General features: G+C 44.0%; 1 protein-coding gene across 2 annotated transcripts in view; it reads left to right on the forward strand.

Moving 5' to 3' along the window:
• The window catches only part of LOC112255918 (autophagy-related protein 2 homolog A), a 47088-nt gene that overhangs the window by 14027 nt on the left and 13963 nt on the right, over positions 1–19098 (forward strand). For both annotated transcript variants that reach the window (XM_042325938.1, XM_042325939.1), the window contains exons 18-29: positions 1323–1447; positions 1683–1837; positions 2096–2246; positions 2423–2607; positions 2740–2820; positions 2942–3048; positions 3166–3258; positions 6867–6937; positions 7040–7116; positions 14595–14765; positions 14968–15094; positions 15273–15499. In XM_042325938.1, the coding sequence (XP_042181872.1) occupies positions 1323–1447; positions 1683–1837; positions 2096–2246; positions 2423–2607; positions 2740–2820; positions 2942–3048; positions 3166–3258; positions 6867–6937; positions 7040–7116; positions 14595–14765; positions 14968–15094; positions 15273–15499 (1570 nt within the window). The remainder of the gene's footprint in view (positions 1–1322; positions 1448–1682; positions 1838–2095; positions 2247–2422; positions 2608–2739; positions 2821–2941; positions 3049–3165; positions 3259–6866; positions 6938–7039; positions 7117–14594; positions 14766–14967; positions 15095–15272; positions 15500–19098) is intronic.

Raw genomic sequence — 19098 nt, forward strand, 5'->3', positions numbered from 1 at the left:
AGTGCCTCTTTGCTTTACATCATGGGAAAATCAAAAGAAATAAGCCAAGACCTCCAAAAAAAAGTCTGGTTCATCCTTGGGAGAAATTTCCAAATGCCTGAAGGTACCACGTTCATCTGTACGAACAATAGTACGCAAGTATAACCACCATGGGACCACGCAGCCGTCATACCGCTCAGGAAGGAGACGCGTTCAGTCTCCTAGAGGTGAATGTACTTTGGTGGGGAAAGTTCAAATCAATCCCAGAACAACAGCAAAGGACCCTGTGAAGATGCTGGAGGAAACGGGTACAAAAGTATCTATATGCACAGTAAAACGAGTCCTGTATTGACAACCTGAAAGGCCGCTCAGCAAGGAAGAAGCCACTGCTCCAAAACTGCCGTAAACAAGCCAGACTACGGTTTGCAACTGCACATGGGGACAAAGATTGTACTTTGGTCTGATGAAACAAAAATAGAACTGTTTGGCCATAATGACCATCGTTATGTTTGGATGAAAAAGGGGCAGGCTTGCAAGCCGAAGAACACCATCCCAACCGTGAAGCACAGAGGTGGCAGCATCACGTTGTAGGGGTGCTTTGCTGCAGGAGGGACTGGTGCACTTCACAAAATAGATGGCGTATGAGGGAGTAAAATGATGTGGATATATTGAAGCAACATCTCAAGACATCAGCCAGGAAGTTAAAAGCTTGGTCGCAAATGGGTCTTCCAAATGGACAATGACCCCAAGCATACTTCCAAAGTTGTGTCAAAATGGCTTAAGGACAACAAAGTCTAGGTATTTTGGCAGAACTGAAAAAGTGTGTGCGAGCAAGGAGGCCTTACAAGCCTGTCTCAGTTACACCAGCTCTGTCAGGAGGAATGGGCCAAAATTCACCCAACTTATTGTGGGAAGCTTGTAGAAGGCTACCAAGAACGTTTGACCCAAGTTAAACAATTTAAACAATTTAAACAATTTACAAATTGAGTGTATGAACTTCTGACCCACTGGGAATGTAATGAAAGAAATAAAAGCTGAAATAAATAATTCTCTCTGCTATTATTCTGACATTTCACATTCTTAAAATAAAGTGGTGATCCTAACTGACCTAAAACAGGTATTTTTTACTAGGATTAAATGTCAGGAATTGTGAAACTGAGTTTAAATGTATTTGGCTAAGGAGTATGTAAACTTCCTGCTTCCACTGTATACACTCACTACTGTAAATCTCTCTGAAGAAGAGTGGTCTGCTAAATGACTAACGAGTCAATGTGAACATTTTACAATCTCTCATTCTCTTTTTCTGTCCTTTCCCTCTGTCCTCCTCCTCTCCATCCCTGTAGGATCAATAATGACCTGTTAATGTGGGAAGCCCCTCCCCCCTTAGGTTCTAAGAGCGACCACAGCCCCCTACACCGTCGCCAAGACGATGACAACTTCCAGCTTTGCAAGTCTGCCTTCAGACTAGGTGAGACCCCCATACTGAGACTTGTAAACCACTTCAGACTGGTCAGACACTCATTCAGAATTGGGTAATCCCTGGGTAGCAACTTGTTGACATCTTTAGTTTATTTAAATCTCTGATTTAAGATGGCTTGCCAAGTAGTATGAGTTGAGCATCTCTTTAGTCGGCACACCTGCAGACCATCTGAAATGTGTTGTTGCTCAGCAGTTCTATAACTGTGACATTTCTGGTCTCTCAGACTCTGATTCGGAGGAGGAAGATGCTCAGTTCTACACAGCCGGTGAATCAACCAGACGCAGTCAGTCAGAGCCCCGCCCTAACCACACTCTCAGCCTGCTCTCTCTCACCATTGTCATAGGAAAGGGCCGCCTCCAAGCATTGACGGACAGCAAGGTGAGCCATTGATGAACCAGCTACATCTTACAATGGTTAACTAGGGATAGAGACTGGAGAGATTTTGGATCCTGGTTCAGTTCCTGACTGGACCTTACATAATGAGCGATATTAGAGCAAACATAAATGTAATTTGAATTCAATAGCTTGGAATTTGAATTACAAAAATTGAATGATTTGAATGTATATATACTATGACGCTTCTAAAGAAGACACTTGCTTAAATACATCGTTTTTTTTGTTTCTCCTCTCCTACAGGGAGAGACGGGAAGTCCGGAGGACCGGTGTCATGGTGAGCTCCTATTGGACCTGGAAGGGGGGAAGATGTTCAGTGTGGTGCAGCATCAGAACAACCCCCATCTCAGCTTCCTGTGCCTGGAGAGCAGGAGGGTGAATCTCTACCACAAAGGTGAATGGAATGACCGTGTGATATCAGGCTTTAGGTCTGGTAGTACCAACCTAATCATGTGTAGTAGTGTGATAATCCATGTGTTATCATGTAGATTTTAGTCATGAGCTAATCTCTACTAAATGACTGACAGCCCTTTCCTTTCTGGCCACTAACCCTTTTCCTACCTCTCACAGCTGTAGAGAAGGACTCCCCTGTCCCCGGGCGGTTGGAAATGCCCAGCTTCAATCCCCCAGGACATCTAGACCTTACCATTTACCCCACAGAGGTGGGGCTGAGCAGTGTGAGTGGCAGGGAGACTGAGGTCCAGATGTTATCCACAGCCATCAAAATCACCCTGGACCCTCAGAAGAATGTCAAGGTAACACGCATATCTTCTCAATTATTCTTTGAATGAAATATCACCTTTTGATTGTGCTTGTAGGTTAGCTGTGCTTATGATGAAGAAAGCTTAAGAAATATCATTAACTTTAATTCTCTGTGTGTTTTACAGGAGTTTCTGGTTGCCCTTCGTCTCCATGGTGCCACTATGCGACATCGCATGGCACAGACCAATCACAGCTGGCACGAACAGGTATGGGGGATCCTAATAAATACTAAATCTGAGATGCTTCAGGCACCTAACATGATTTGACTGTTTGGGTGTGTGTTTGGTTCGTGAGTCTTGTTGATTAGTCTGTTTTTCTTCATGACAGCTGGTTGATTTTTTGGATGTCATTGATGACCCGATCCTGGGCTACACATCTCCTGTAGTTATTACCGTCCTACACACACACCTGGCTACCTGCGTCGTGGACTACAGGTACACACACACTCACACACACCAGATTTACGTATGTGGACAAAGGAAGATAATACATTATTAACATAATTATTTTTCACTTCTCCCTTCTCTCCCCTTTCTCTTTCTGTCTTTCAGGCCCCTGTATCTTCCATTGAGGGTGTTGTTCACAGCAGAATCCTTCTCTCTCTCCAGTAACATCATAGTAGACACTGCCACCTTTCACCTCAGGTACAGTAACAGTGAACCTCAAAATATGTTCTTCCTTTAGTTCATTAATGGCCAACTGGTGGCCCCCCTTTTTGTAAGCCCAATTAAAATAAATAATCTATATTTTTTTGGAACTCAGTCGGGGTCTCAACCGACTGTTGAGAGTTAGAATAATAGAATACACAAGGCGCAATTTCGAAATTTGGTTGTGCATCAGCAGTCACTTAATTAGGCCATCAGTTAGTCTAGCAGCCAGCTATCTAAACTTGGAGTAAGCATGCTTGAATTACTGATCGATCGGGTTGCGACCAATTGATCATCAGTTAGTAGCAAAAATTGTATTGCTAGCCTGAGGTAGAGTACTTGATGAAAAGCTGTAGACCACGCCATCTACCAAGAGTTTATCCAAAGTTTTCCTATCTGTCTATTTACCACCACAAACCGATGCTGGCACTAAGACCGCACTCAACAAGCTGTTTAGGGCCATAAGCACACAAGAAAATGGTCATCCAGAAGCGGTGCTCCTAGTGGCCGGGGACTTTAAACCTCTAGTGACACCCCATCCTGTGAACGGGACCGTTATCATCATCTGACACTAATTAGCAGAACGCAACGGAAATAAATCTTCCTAGAAAATATTCCTATTCATGAAAATCACAAGTGAAATATATTGGAACACAGCTTAGCCTTTTGTTAATCACCCTGTCATCTCAGATTTTCAAAATATGCTTTACAGCCAAAGCTAGACAAGCATTTGTGTAAGTTTATCGATAGCCTAGCATAGCATTATGCCCTGCTAGCAGCAGGCAACCTTGTCACGAAAATCAGAAAAGCAATCAAATTAAATCGTTTACCTTTGATGAACTTTGGATGTTTTCACTCACGAGACTCCCAGGTAGATAGCCAAAGTTCATTTTTCCCAAAATATTATTTTTGTAGGCGAAATAGCTCCGTTTGTTCTTCACGTTTGGCTGAGAAATCGACCGGAAATTGCGGTCATGACAACGCTGAAATATATTCCAAATTAGCTCCATAATATCGACAGAAACATGGCAAACGTTGTTTAGAATCAATCCTCAAGGTGTTTTTCAAATATCTATTCGATAATATATCCACCGGGACAATTGGTTTTTCAGTAGGACCAATTGGAATAATGGCTACCTCTGTACTTTACGCAAGGTTTTCTCCGGGAGCATCATGTGACCACTTGCACAATGTAGCCCCCTACGGGTATTCTTCAACATAAATGCGTAAAACTACATCACAATGCTAAGCTGGTTGATGGCACATTCACAGCTCAATAGGGATTTATTGGCACTTCCGGATTGGATTTTTCTCAGGCTTTCGCCTGCAACATCAGTTCTGTTATACTCACAGACAATATCTTTACAGTTTTGGAAACGTTAGTGTTTTCTATCCAAAGCTGTCAATTATATGCATATTCTAGCATCTTGTCCTGACAAAATATCCCGTTTAAAACAGGAATGTTTTTTTTTCCAAAAATGAAAATACTGCCCCTAGAGTCGCAACAGGTTAATGCAGGCAAACTTATATTAGTTTTACCTAATTTCTACCAGCATGTCATGTGTAGCCAGAGGGGGAAAAAAACTCTTGACCATCTTTACTCCGCCAACAAAGCTCTCCCTCACCCTCCATTAGGAAAATATGACCATAATTCTATCCTCCTGATTCCTGCTTACAAGCAAAAACTAAAGCAGGAAGTACCAGTGACATGCTCAATACGGATGTTGTCAGATGACAGATGCTACGCTACAGGACTGTTTTAATATGTTTCGGGATTCATCCAATGGCATTGAGTATACCACCTCAGTCACTGGCTTCATCAATAAGTGCATCGACAGTGATCATACGTACATATCCCAACCAGAATTAATGGGTTACAGGCAACATCCACAGCGAATTAAAGGCTAGAGCTGCCGCTTTCAATGACAGACACTAATCCGGATGCTTATAAGAAATCCCGCGATGCCCTCAGACGAACCATCAAACAGGCATAGCGTCAATACAGGACTAAGATTGAATCCTACTACACCGGCTCTGATGCTCTCCTGGTGTGGCAAGTGACACAAGCCTACCAGACAAGCTAAATTACTTTTTATGCTCGGTTCGAGACAAGCAACACTGAAGCATTCATGAGAACATCAGCTGTTCCGGATGACTGTGTGATCACGCTCTCCGTAACCGATGTGAGCAAGACTTTTTAAACAGGTTAACATTCACAAGGCTGCGGGGCCAGACGGAATACCGGGACGTGTACTCAGACGTGCGTGGACCAATTGGTAAGTGTCTTCACTGACATTTTCAACCTCTCCCTGACCGAGTCTGTAATCCCTACATGTTTCAAGCAGACCACCATAGTCCCTGTGCCCAAGAAAACTAAGGTAAAGTCCTCCCCCTGCAACTGGATCCTGGACTTCTTGACGGGCCGCCCCCAGGTGGTAAGGGTAGTTAACAACACATCTGCGTGCGCTGATCCTCAACACGGGGTCCTCTCAGGAGTGTGTGCTTAGTTCCCTCCTGTACACCCTGTTTACCCACGACTGCGTGGCCAAGCACAATTCCAACACCATCTTTATGTTTGCTGACGACACAACCGTGGTAATCCTGATCACCGACAATGATGAGACGGCCTATAGGGAGGAGGTCAAAGACCTGGCAGTGTGGTGCCAGGAGAACAACCTCTCCCTCAACTTGAGCAAGTCAAAGGAGCTGATCGTGGACTACAGGAAAAGGAGGGCCGAACATGCCCCCATTCACATCGACGGGGCTGTAGTGGGGCAGGTCAAGAGTTTCAAGTTCGTGGTCCAAACACCAAGACAGTCATGAAGACAGCACGACAACACATTTGCCCCCTCAGGAGAAAAATATATATTTGGCATGGGTCCCCGGGTCCCCAGGTCCTCAAAGGTCTACAGCTGCACCATCGAGAGCATCTGACAGGTTGCATCACCTGGTATGGCAACTGCTCGGCATCTGACCGTAAGGCGTTAGAGGGTAGTGCATACGGCCCAGTACATCACTGGGGCCAAGCACAGGACCTATATACAAGGCGGTGTCAGAGGAAGGCCCAAAATATTGTCAAAGACTCCAGTTACCCAAGTCATAGACTGTTCTCTTTGCTACCGCACGGCAAGCGTTAACAGAGCGTCAATTCTAGTTCCAAAAGGCTCCTTAACAACAGCTACTCCCAAGCCATAAGTCTCCTGAACAGCTAATCAAATGGCTACCCGGACTATTTACATTACACTGCTGCTACTCACTGTTTTTATTATCTATGCAAAGTCACTTTACTCCTACCTACATGTACAAATGACCTCGACTGACCTGTACCCCTGCACATTGACTCGGTACCGGTACCCCCGTATATAGCCTCGTTATTTTATTGTGTTACTTTTTATTTCATTTTTTACTTAGTAAATATTTTCTAAACTCTTTCTTGAACTGCATTGTTGGTTAAGGGCTTGTAAGTAAGCATTTCACAGTACTTAGCGCATGTAAAAAAATAATGTTTGATTAGAAATGTGTAGAATTGAGGGACGGGGACGGGGGGGGGTTAGGAATAACCTAATAGTTGGCTATTGAAGTTTGTGATGGTATTTCCTCCTCAGGTTTATCCTGGATGATTCTGCCTTGTTTCTCTCTGATAAGTGTGAAAGTGACGTAGTGGACCTGAGACGAGGTATGACACATAATTAACTGTACCGTGTGTGTACATCTACATCTGAGTGTGTTTACAGTTCTAATGCTCTCTCTTTCTCTCTCTCGCTCTTTCTCTCCTCAGACTATGTGTGTGTTCTGGATATTGATCTGCTAGAGCTGGCCATCACCACATGGAAAGGCAGTGATATAGGGAAACTGGTAAGTTCTTAGCCTGACAATTTTATGTGATTACACATCTGTCGGTGTGTTTGAACTCAAATCTACGGCCTCTTTAGTTCTTACCTCTTCTCCTCGCCAGTGAGATGACGCCGGACGGAGAAGGGTGACATCTTACGAGTTCTAACCAAACTTTGCTAATTAGTTTTATTTTGTTATCTTTTTTTGTACAAAAAGTTCATACTATCACATATCAAATGTTAATATTTACATACACATATTTAGCAGATGTTCTTGCGGGTGTCCCGAAATGCTTGTGGACATCAGATCGACAGTTAGTAACCTCGATTTCGACTTCAAATACAACTTCAACTACCACAGCTCTTCATACCAGACACTGTTCCATGAGCCACCAAAACAATGCAGGAGTCCTGGTGAAATTAAGGTGAAGAGAGAACCGAATGGTGCTCCCCTCCATTCTATTGGCAAATGTCCAGTCACTCGAGAATAAGACCTATGAGCTTTTTTTTGAGAGTTTCCTGTCAGAGCAGAGAGTTTCCTGTCAGAGCAGAGAGTCTCCTGTCAGAGACTTGAAAAGCTGCAATATTATGTCTTACTGGAACGTAGCTGGATGATGACGCAATGCACGTAGTACTCTGTGGATTCTCCATGCAGCGGAAGGATCGGACGGTGCCTTTCTCCATAAATAACAACTTGTGTACTGCTTCCAGTGGGAAGGAAATCTCAAACTTTTGTTCACTTGATATAGAATACCTCATGGTAAGCTGCAGACCCTTTTATCTACCAAGAGTTCTCATTCGTATTACCACGGCTGTCGACATCATGCCCCAAGCAAACACCACTCTGGCCCTCAACAAACTTTATAGGGCCATAAACAAACAAGAAACCGCTCACCCAGAGGCAGCGATTCTGGTGGGTGGAGACTTTAGAATTAAAACTGTCCTACTTCGCTTCTACCAACGTCTCCTGTGCCACTAGGGGCGCTAAAACTCCAGACCACTTTTATTCTACCCAGAGAAACGCATACATGACCCTCCCTCGTCATCCCTTTGGTAAATCTGACCATGATTCCATTCCAGTGATATCAGTGATGCGCTCAATATAGAAATGATTGGATAGCATTGAGGAGTTTACAACAACAGTCACAGGCTACATCAATAAGTGCAAAGACTATGTCGTCCCCACAGTGACTATAAGAACGTATCCAAACCAAAAACTATGGAATACAGGGCCTCCTGGGTGGCGCAGTGGTCTAAGGCACTGCATCGCAGTGCTAGCTGTGCCACCAGAGATTCTGCGTTCGAGCCCAGGCTCTGTCACAGCCGGCTGCGACCGGGAGGTCCATGGGGCAACGCACAATTGGCCCAGCTTGTTACGTGTTAAGGACGTTTCGACTGGCAGGGATATCCTTGTCTCATCGTGCACTAGCGACTCTGTGGCGGGCCGGGTGCAGTGCACGCTGACCAGGTTGCCAGATGTACGGTGTTTCCTCCGACACATTGGTGCGGCTGGCTTCCGGGTTGGATGTGTGTTGTGTCAAGAAGCAGTGCGGTTGGGTTGTGTTTCGGAGGACGCATGACTCTCGACCTTCTCCTCACCCGAGTCTGTGCGGGAGTTGCAGCGATGGATACCACGAAATTGGAGAGATAAAAGTGGTAAAAAAATAAATGAATATACTACTGCGACGCAAACAACAGAGTTACACATGGATTAAACAAACGGACAGTCAATAACACAATAGAAAAATACAGTGTGTGCAAATGAGGTAATATTAGGGAGGTAAGGCAATTAATAGGCCGTGAGGTAAGGCCGTAGTGGCGAAGTAATTACAATTTAGCAATTAAACACTGGTGTAATGGATGTGCAGAAGATGTGCAAGTAGAGATACTGGGGTGCAAAGGAGAAAAAAATAATAACAATATGCGGATGAGGTAGTTGGATGGGCTATTTACAGGTGCAATGATATGTGAGCTGTATGGGGCCATTAAATATACAGTAGGAGGAAGGTGGAACCCGATTACACCGGGTCTGATGCTCGTCATATGTGGCAGGGCTTGCAGACAATAACGAATTACAAAGGCAAACCCACCCATGAGATGTCCTGTGATTTTATTTTTGATTTAACCTTTATTTAACTAGGCAAGTCAGATAAGAACAAAATCTTATCACGGCCTATCGGGGAACAGTGGGTAAACTGCCTTGTTCAGAATGACAGATTTTTACCTTGTCAGCTCGGGGATTCAATCCAGCAACCTTTCGGTTACTGGGCCAACGCTCTAACCACTAGGCTACTTGCTCGCTTCGAGGAATACAACACTGGGTCTCGCTGCCGGGCAAGATGGAATACGAGGTCGCGTTGTCAAAGCATGAGCAGACCAGCTGGCAAGTGATTCATGGACATTTATTTAGATCAATTTCTTTTTGTTCTTTTTTTTTTGTCTTTATTTTTTAAACCCTTTCTTGTGATATCCAATTGCGATCCAATTCCAATCTTGTCTCATCGCTGCAAGTCCCCAACGGTATCGGGAAAGGCGAAGGTCGAGTCATGCATCCTCAGAAACATGACCAGCCAAACCGCGCTTCTTAACACCCGCCCACTTAACTCTGAAGCCAGCTGCACCAAGGAGTCAGCCTGCAGGCGCCCGGCCTTGGCCCTGGATGAGAGCAGTGGTGTAGTTGTTGATATTCTTACGAGACATAACCTCAGACTTTGAAATTACAGAGGAGCTTGCTTCAGTGCAGTCAATGAAGAGCACAACCACAGGGAAAGATTTATTGGAGGAGGTTAATAAGTGTGTGGCAAAGCTGGGACTGAGTTTTGAAAAGTTATCCAGTGTGACCACTGATGGGTGCCCAAACTCGACAGGAAAAAACATTGTCCTTTGAAAAGGATACAAGATCAAGTAGATGAGCTGAACCAGGATCAGAAAATTATTTTCCTGCATTGCATTATTCATGAGCAGGTTCTCTGTAAATGTGTTCTGAAAATGAGCCATGTTGTGGATACAGTCACTAAAGTGGTAAACTTCATAATAGAAATCTTTAAACCACAGGCAGTTTGTCTCTTCTAACAGTGAGACCGAGTCGGGTCATGCAGATCTCCCCTACAACACAAACGTGAGATGGCGAAGGTGCTTAAAAGGGTGTGGGACCTGAAGTCGGAGATTGCTGAGTTTTTGAAAATGAACTGCAAGATAAAGAATGGTTGGCTGATTTTTTTCCTTCGCCGTGGACATCATGGCCCTCATGAATTAACTGAATTCCAAACTACAAGGGAAGGGCCTTTTTTGCACATCAAATGTACAGCCTTGTCAAAGCCTCCAAGGGAAAATTACTCCTCCTGACCCACCAAGTAGAAGCCAACAATCTCACCAACCTTCCGACACTACTAGTCTGTTCCCTAACAGATGACCAGCGGGAGAAGTATACATCACTGCTGTGTGCTTTGAACGGTGAGTTTTCTCGTCGTTTTAAGGATTTCAAAGTGTTGGAAAATGACATGCTGTTGGTTTCCTCTCCTTTCACCTTTAATGTGGATAACGCTCCCACTGACCTGCAACTCGATCTTCTGTCTGATGCTTAGAGAAGTACTCAAAACAATGTCACTGCCGAGGTTCTATGCATCTCTCGATGAACAAAACTTCCCAAGATTAGGAGTTATGTTCAGAAGATGTTTGGTTCAACCCATGTATGTGAAGACATTTTCAGTGATGAAATATAAGTCAAGGCACAGATCATCTCTTACTGACTCTCACCTCTCAGCAATCCTGCGCATAGCAACATCAGAAACTATACTTTCACTGCTCTAGTCAATGTCAATCAGACTTCACTCCTCACACTGATTGAGTAGTTTAAATATAATGTTGAGCTCTCTTTCTTGTCTTTTTGTGCATACCCATTAACAAGAGTTCTGTCTGTGGTGCTGAATGCACAGTGTACTTTTCCTTCAATGTATCTCATTGCATGTTTAATAATGAAAATACCTACCAAAAGGAGAACATGGATGTGGTTTATTTCTGTGCATGTTAAAACATGTAAAAAAAGTACCATATCTGGATGTGATTTACAGTAGATATATCTGTCAACATAGTCATACATATGATGTATAATCCTGTAATATGATTCTGGCCCTCGATGGCAAAAATATATTCTAATGTGGCCCTCCATGGAAAATAATTGCCCAGGCCTGCCCTAGACCCACTTCAATTCGCATACTGCCCCAACAGATCCTCAGATGATGCAATCTCAATTGCACTAAACACTGCCCTCTCCCACCTTGACAAGAGGGGAAGTAACTGTGAGAATCCTGTTCATAGACTACAGCTCAGCATTCAACACTATAGTCCCCTCCAAGCTCATCACCAAGCTAGGGATCCTGAAACTGAACCCCTCCCTCTGCAACTGGATCCTGGACTTCCCGATGGGCCAACGCCAGGTGGTGAGGGTAGGCAACAACACCTCTGCCACGCTGACCCTCAACACGGAGGCCCCTCAGGGGTGTGTATTTAGTCCCCTTCTGTACTCCCTGTTCACCCATGACTGTGTGGCTACGTAGAACTCCAACACCATCAAGTTTGCTAACAACACAAAGGTACTAGGCCTGATCAGCGATGGCGATGAGACAGCCTACAGGGAGGAGGTCAGAGACTTTGCAGTTTGGTGCTGGGACAACAAAACCTCCCTCGACGTCAGCAAGACCAAGGAGCTGAACGTGGACTACAGGAAAAAGAGGGGAGAACCCCATCGACAGGGCTGTTGTGGAGCAGGTCAAGAGCTTAAGTTCCTTTGCGGCCACATCACTAAGAACCTCTCCACAGTCGTGGAGAGGGCACGGCAGTGCCTCATCCCCCTCTGGAGGCTGAAAAGGATTTGGGGTGGGTACTCGGATTCTCAAAAGGTTCTACAGCTGCACCATCAAGAGCATCTTGACTGGCTCCATCACCGCTTGGTATGGAAAATGCACCGCCCTTGACTGCAAAGAGCTACAGAGGGTGATGCGGACAGCCCAGTACATCACTGGGGCCAAGCTCCCTGCCATCCGATACAACACAAATACACATACAGTTGAAGTCGGAAGTTTACATACACTTAGGTTGGCGTCATTAAAACTAGTTTTTCAACCACTCTACAAATGTCTCGTTAACAAACTATAGTTTTGGCAAGTCGTTTAGGACATCTACTTTGTGCATGACACAAGTAATTTTTCTAACAATTGTTTACAGACTGATTATTTCACTTATAACTCACTGTATCACAATTGCAGTGGGTCAGAAGTTTAGATACACTAAGTTGACTGTGCCTTTTAAACAGCTTGGAAAATTCCAGAAAATGATGTCATGGCTTTAGAAGCTTCTGACAGGCTAATTGACATAATTTCAGACAATTGAAGGTGTACCTGTGGATGTATTTTTGTATTTGAAGGCCTACCTTCAAACTCAGTGCCTCTTTTCTTGACATGGTGAAATCAGCCAAGACCTCAGATAAAATATTGGTTCATCCTTGGGAGCAATTTCCAAAATCCTGAAGGTACCACATTCATCTGTACAAACAATTGTACGCAAGTATAAACACCATAGGACCACGCTGCCCTCATACCGCTCAGGAAGGAGACGCGTTCTGTCTCCTAGAGATGAACGTACTTTGGTGTGAAAAGTGCAAATCAATCCCAGAACAACAGCAAATGGACAATGACCCCAAGCATACTTTCAAAGTTATGGCGAAATGGCTCAAGGACAACAAAGTAAAGGTATTAGCGTGGCCAACACAAAGTCCTGACCTCAATCCTATAGAACATTTGTTGGCAGAACTAAAAATGCGTGTGCGAGCAAGGGGACCAACAAACCTGACTGTTATACCAGCTCTGTCAGGAGGATGGGCCAAAATTCACCCAACTTATTGTGGGAAGCTTGTGGAAGGCTACCAGGAACGTTTGACCCAAGTTAAACAATTTTAAGGCAATGCTACCAAATACTAATTGAGTGTATGTAAGCTTCTGACCCACTGGGAACGTGATGAAAGAAATAAAAGCTGAAAGAAATCATTCTCTCTGCTATTATTCTGACATTCCACATTCTTAAAATAAAGTGGTGATCCTAACTTACCTAAGACAGGGAATTTTTACTAGGATTAAATGTGAGGAATTGTGAAAAACTGAGTTTAAATGTATTTGGCTGAGGTGTATGTAAACTTCCGACTTCTATACATACATACATACATACATACATACATACATACATACATACATACATACATACATACATACATACATACATACATACATACACACACACACACTTTTTTACACTCATTTGCTGGTGCTGCTCTGTTCTTAACTTACTCTTATTGTTATCTATCCTGATGCCTAGTCACTTTACCCTGCCTTTACGTACATATCTACCTCAAATACCTTATTATCTATCCTGATGCCTAGTCACTTTATCCTGCCTCAATGTACATAACAATAAGGTATTTGATGTAGATCTCTATCCTGATGCCTAGTCACTTTACCCTGTCTTCATGTATAGTGGGGAGAACAAGTATTTGATACACTGCCGATTTTGCAGGTTTTCCTACTTACAAAGCATGTAGAGGTCTGTAATTTTTTTTATCATAGGTACACTTCAACTGTGAGAGACTGAATCTAAAATAAAAATCCAGAAAATCACATTTGTATGCTTTTTAAGTAATTAATTTGCATTTTAAAATGACAGACTACATTACATTAGGAAACACTGCCGATTTTGCAGGTTATCAAATACTTGTTCTCCCTACTTTAGCTCCACATTGATCTAGTACTTCCTATATAAAGCTCCATTTATGTGCATTTTATTTTATTCCTCATGTTACTATTTTGCTTGTATCATTATTAATGATCTGCAGAATTGGAAAGGCCCCTAAGCAGTGGTGTAAAGTACTTAAGTAATACTTTAAAGTACTACTTAAGCAGTTTTTTGGTGTATCTGTACTTTCATTTACTATTTATATTTTTGACTACTTTTACTTCACTACATTGGTAAAGAAAGTAAGTTTTTACTCTATTTTCTCTGACACCCAAAGTACTCGTTACATTTTGAATGCTTAACAGGACAGGGAAATGGTCCAATACACCTACTTATTACTGCTTCTGGAGGACTTACTAAACACATGCTTTGTTTGTAAATGATGTCTGTGTGCTGTAGTGTGCCGTCTGGTTTGCTTAATATAAGCAATTTGAAATTATGAATACTTTTACTTTTGATACTTAAGTATATTTAAAACAAAATGATTTTACTTTTACTCAAGTAGTATTTTACTGGGGGACTTTCACTTTTACTTGAGTCAATTTCTTTTAAGGGATCTTTACTTTTACTCAATTATGACAATTGGGTACTTTTTCCACAACTGCGTGTAAAAAAAAGTATTTCACGGTAAAGTGTCCACCAGTTGTTTTTGGCGCATGTGACAAAAATGATTTGATTTCTATTCCAATCCCCTCACCTTCTTTCAATCTCTTCCCCTAGTCCCAACCTCTGTTTGAGCTGCGTTGCTCCAACAACGTGGTCCACCTCCACACCTGTGCTGACTCCTGTGCTGCCCTGGTCAACATGCTGCAGTACCTGGTGTCCCTGGGAGACCTGCACCCGCCCCCCCGACACACATCACTCACTGAGATCGCTGGACAGAAGCTGCCGGTAAGACAGACAGGCCAGTAGACCAATAGACTAGTAAACTAGTATAATATTACCTTCTTTAAGGTCTGGAACAGATGTTGTATGTTTGTTCAGATAAACGTTGTGTGAGAACAACTGAAGAAAATGAAACTGGAGCGACTGGAAAGGAGCCTATCTGAACCTCTCAACTATCTGTTGTCTGTCTATATTTGACTTGTTTTAGTTGTCAGAAAGTCCCGCCTCCTTGCCACCCTGCCTTCCAGCTGAGACTGCTGAGATCAACCAGTATGATCTCCTTGATGCTTTGATTGACACAGAGAGGAGCCATCCAGATGAGGATATGGACTCAGGTAAAACGGGGGTATTAAATGATAGTGTAGTTCAATATCTCCAATTATAAATCCCTTCTGTACATTTGATAGATGAAATGGATGCCATTAGCTATTCCTGTGTGTATTTCCTATTTCTAGTGCATATTACTTTTCACTGTAAAAATGGAGTCTTCTAAATTAACATTTCTATGCCTAGGATCTCCCACTGTCCCGCGGGGCTCACCTGTTTCAGTCTACCTGTTTCCTGGGGAGGACCCTAAGCTCCGCCCACCAGTTGTCATTGAGGGGGAGGACTCAAAGCTTGACAGACTGGTAGCGACAGCCACTGAGGTGCAGGTGGATATGATGTCAGAGGAGGGCTCTGATGGTTCAGAGGACAACGAGGACTTCTGTATCCTAGAGGCTCCTGGGATGGGTATACCTGTGAGTCTATCTTTATTTCATTATGTTTCTATACGCTCTCTCTATACGCTCTGTACTCTCGTTCTGTTCTCTCTCGCTCTGTTCTCTCTCGCTCTGTACTCTCTCGCTCTGTACTCTCTCGTTCTGTACTCTCTCGCTCTGTTCTCTCTCGCTCTGTTCTCTCTCGCTCTGTACTCTCTCGCTCTGTACTCTCTCGCTCTGTACTCTCTCGTTCTGTACTCTCTCGCTCTGTTCTCTCTCGCTCTGTACTCTCTCGCTCTGTACTCTCTCGCTCTGTACTCTCTCGCTCTGTACTCTCTCGCTCTGTACTCTCTCGCTCTGTTCTCTCGCTCTGTTCTCTCTCGCTCTGTACTCTCTCGCTCTGTACTCTCTCGCTCTGTACTCTCTCGCTCTGTACTCTCTCGCTCTGTACTCTCTCGCTCTGTACTCTCTCGCTCTGTACTCTCTCGCTCTGTACTCTCTCGCTCTGTACTCTCTCGCTCTGTACTCTCTCGCTCTGTACTCTCTTGCTCTGTACTCTCTTGCTCTGTACTCTCTCGTTCTGTACTCTCTCGCTTCTGTACTCTCTCGCTCTGTACTCTCTCGCTCTGTACTCTCTCGCTCTGTTCTCGCTCTGTACTCTTTCTCTATACTCTTTCTCTATACTCTCCCTATTCCCCCTCCATACTCTCACTCTATATGTGTGTGTGTGTGTGTGTGTATATATATATATATATATATATATAACATTTTTTCACTTAAAATTCACTATCACAATTCCAGTGGGTCAGAAGTTTACATACATACACTAAGTTGACTGTGCCTTTAAACAGCTTGGACAATTCCAGAAAATTATGTCATGGCTTTAAAAGCTTCTGATAGGCTAATTTACATCATTTGAGTCAATTGGAGGTGTACCTGTGGATGTATTTCAAGGCCTACCTTCAATCCCAGTGCCTCTTTGCTTGACATCATGGGAAAATCAAAAGAAATCAGCCAAGACTTCAAAAAAAAAATTGTAGACCTCCACAAGTGTGGTTCATCCTTGGAAGCAATTTCCAAAAGCCTGAAGGTACCACATTCATCTGTACAAGCAATAGTATGCAAGTATAAACACCATGGGACCACGCAGCCGTCATACCTCAATCTCACACAAATTATCAATGAACCTACCAGGTACAATTCCAAATCCGTAAACAACACGGGCCAAATCCGTAAACACGTCATCCTAACTAACTCGCCCTCCAAATACACATCTGCTGTTTTCAATCAAGATCTCAGCGATCACTTTGTAACTTTAGTCCATCCCCTCGCCCATACCTGGGCTCGAACCAGGGACCCTAAGCACACAGACAACAGTCACCCACGAAGCATCGTTACCCATCGCTCCACAAAAGCCGCGGCCCTTGCAGAGCAAGGGGAACCACTACTTCAAGGTCTCAGAGCATGTGACGTCACCGATTGAAATGCTATTAGCGTGCAACACCGCTAACTAGCTAGCCATTTCACATCGGTTACACTTGCATCCGTAATGGGTCTGCGACCAAACGACCACCCCTCATCACTGTCAAACGCTCCCTAAAACACTTCTGCGAGCAGGCCTTTCTAATTCACCTGGCTGGGGTATCCTGGAATGACATTGACCTCATCCCGTCAGCAGATGATGCCTGGCTATTCTTTAAAAGTGCCTTCCTCACCATCTTAAATAAGCATGCCCCATTCAAAAAAATTAGAACTAGGAACAGATATAGTCCTTGGTTCACTCCAGACCTGTCTGCCCTTGACCAGCACAAAACCATCCTGTGGCGTTCTGCATTCGCATCGAATAGCCCCTGTGATATGCAACTTTTCAGGGATGTTAGGAACAAATATACACAGGCAGTTAGGAAAGCTAAGGCTAGCTTTTTCAAACATAAATTTGCATCCTGTAGTACTAACTCAAAAACGTTATGCGACACTAAAGTCCATGGAGAGTAAGAGCACCTCCTCCCAGCTGCCCACTGCTCTGAGGCTAGGAAACACTGTCACCACCAATAAATCCACAAAAATTGAGAATTTCAATAAGCATTTCTCTACGACTGGCCATGCTTTCCACCAGGCTACCCCTACCCCGGTCAACTGCCCGGCACCCTCCACAGCAACCCGCCAAAGCCCCCACCATTTCTCCTTCACCCAAATCCAGATAGCTGATGTTCTGAAAGAGCTGCAAAATCTGGACCTTTACAAATGAGCCGGGCTAGACAATCTGGGCCCTCTCTTTCTAAAATTATCTGCAGAAATTGTTGCAACCCCTATTACTAGCCTGTTCAACCTCTCTTTCATATCGTCTGAGATTCCCAAAGATTGGAAAGTTGCTGCGGTCATCCCCCTCTTCAAAGGGGGTGACTCTAGACCCAAACTGCTACAGACCTATATCTATCCTACCCTGTTTTTCTAAGGTCTTCGAAAGCCAAGTTAACAAACAGATTACCGACCATTTTGAATCCCACCGTACCTTCTCCGCTATGCAATCTGGTTTCAGAGCTGGTCATGGGTGCACCTCAGCCACGCTCAAGGTCCTAATCGACATCATAACCGCCATCAATAAGAGACATTACTGTGCAGCTGTATTCATCGACCTGGCCAAGGCTTTCGACTCTGTCAATCACCACATTCTTATTGGCAGACTCGACAGCCTTGGTTTCTCAAATGATTGCCTCGCTTGGTTTACCAACTACTTCTCTGATAGAGTTCTGTGTGTCAAATCAGAGGGCCTGTTGTCCGGACCTCTGGAAGTCTCTATGGGGGTGCCACAGGGTTCAATACTCGGGCCGACTCTTTTCTCTGTATACATCAATGATGTCGCTCTTGCTGCTGGTGATTCTCTGATACACCTCTACGCAGACTACACCATTCTGTATACTTCTGGCCCCTCTCTGGACCCTGTGTTAACTAGCCTCCAGACGAGCTTCAATGCCATACAACTCTCCTTCCGTGGCCTCCAATTGCTCTTAAATGCAAGTAAAACTAAATGCATGCTATTCAACCGATCACTGCCTCCACCTGCTCGCCCGTCCAGTATCACTACTCTGGACGGCGTTGACTTAAAATACGTGGACAACTACAAATACCTAGGTGTCTGGTTAGACTGTAAACTCTCCTTCCAGACTCACATTAAGCATCTGCAATCCAAAATTAAATCTAGAATCGGCATCCAATTTCGCAACAAAGCATCCTTCACTCATGCTGCCAAACATACCCTCGTAAAACTGACCATCCTACCGATCCTCGACTTCGGTGATGTCATCTATAAAATAGCCTACCACACTCTACTCAACAGACTGGATGCAGTCTATCACAGTGCCATCCGTTTTGTCACCAAAGCCCCATACACTACCCACCATTGCGACCTGTACGCTCTCGTTGGTTGGCCCTCGCTTCATTCTCGTCGCCAAACCCACTGGCTACAGGTTATCTATAAGTCTCTGCTAGGTAAATCCCCACCTTTATCTCAGCTTACTGGTCACCATAGCAGCACCCACTCATACCACGCGCTCCAGCAGGTATATCTCACTGGTCACCCCCAAAGCCAATTCCTCCTTTGGTCGTCTTTCCTTCCAGTTCTCTGCTGCCAATGACTG

The sequence above is a fragment of the Oncorhynchus tshawytscha genome, linkage group LG08, assembly GCF_018296145.1.
Source record: "Oncorhynchus tshawytscha isolate Ot180627B linkage group LG08, Otsh_v2.0, whole genome shotgun sequence".
In the NCBI taxonomy this organism is placed as follows: domain Eukaryota; kingdom Metazoa; phylum Chordata; class Actinopteri; order Salmoniformes; family Salmonidae; genus Oncorhynchus; species Oncorhynchus tshawytscha.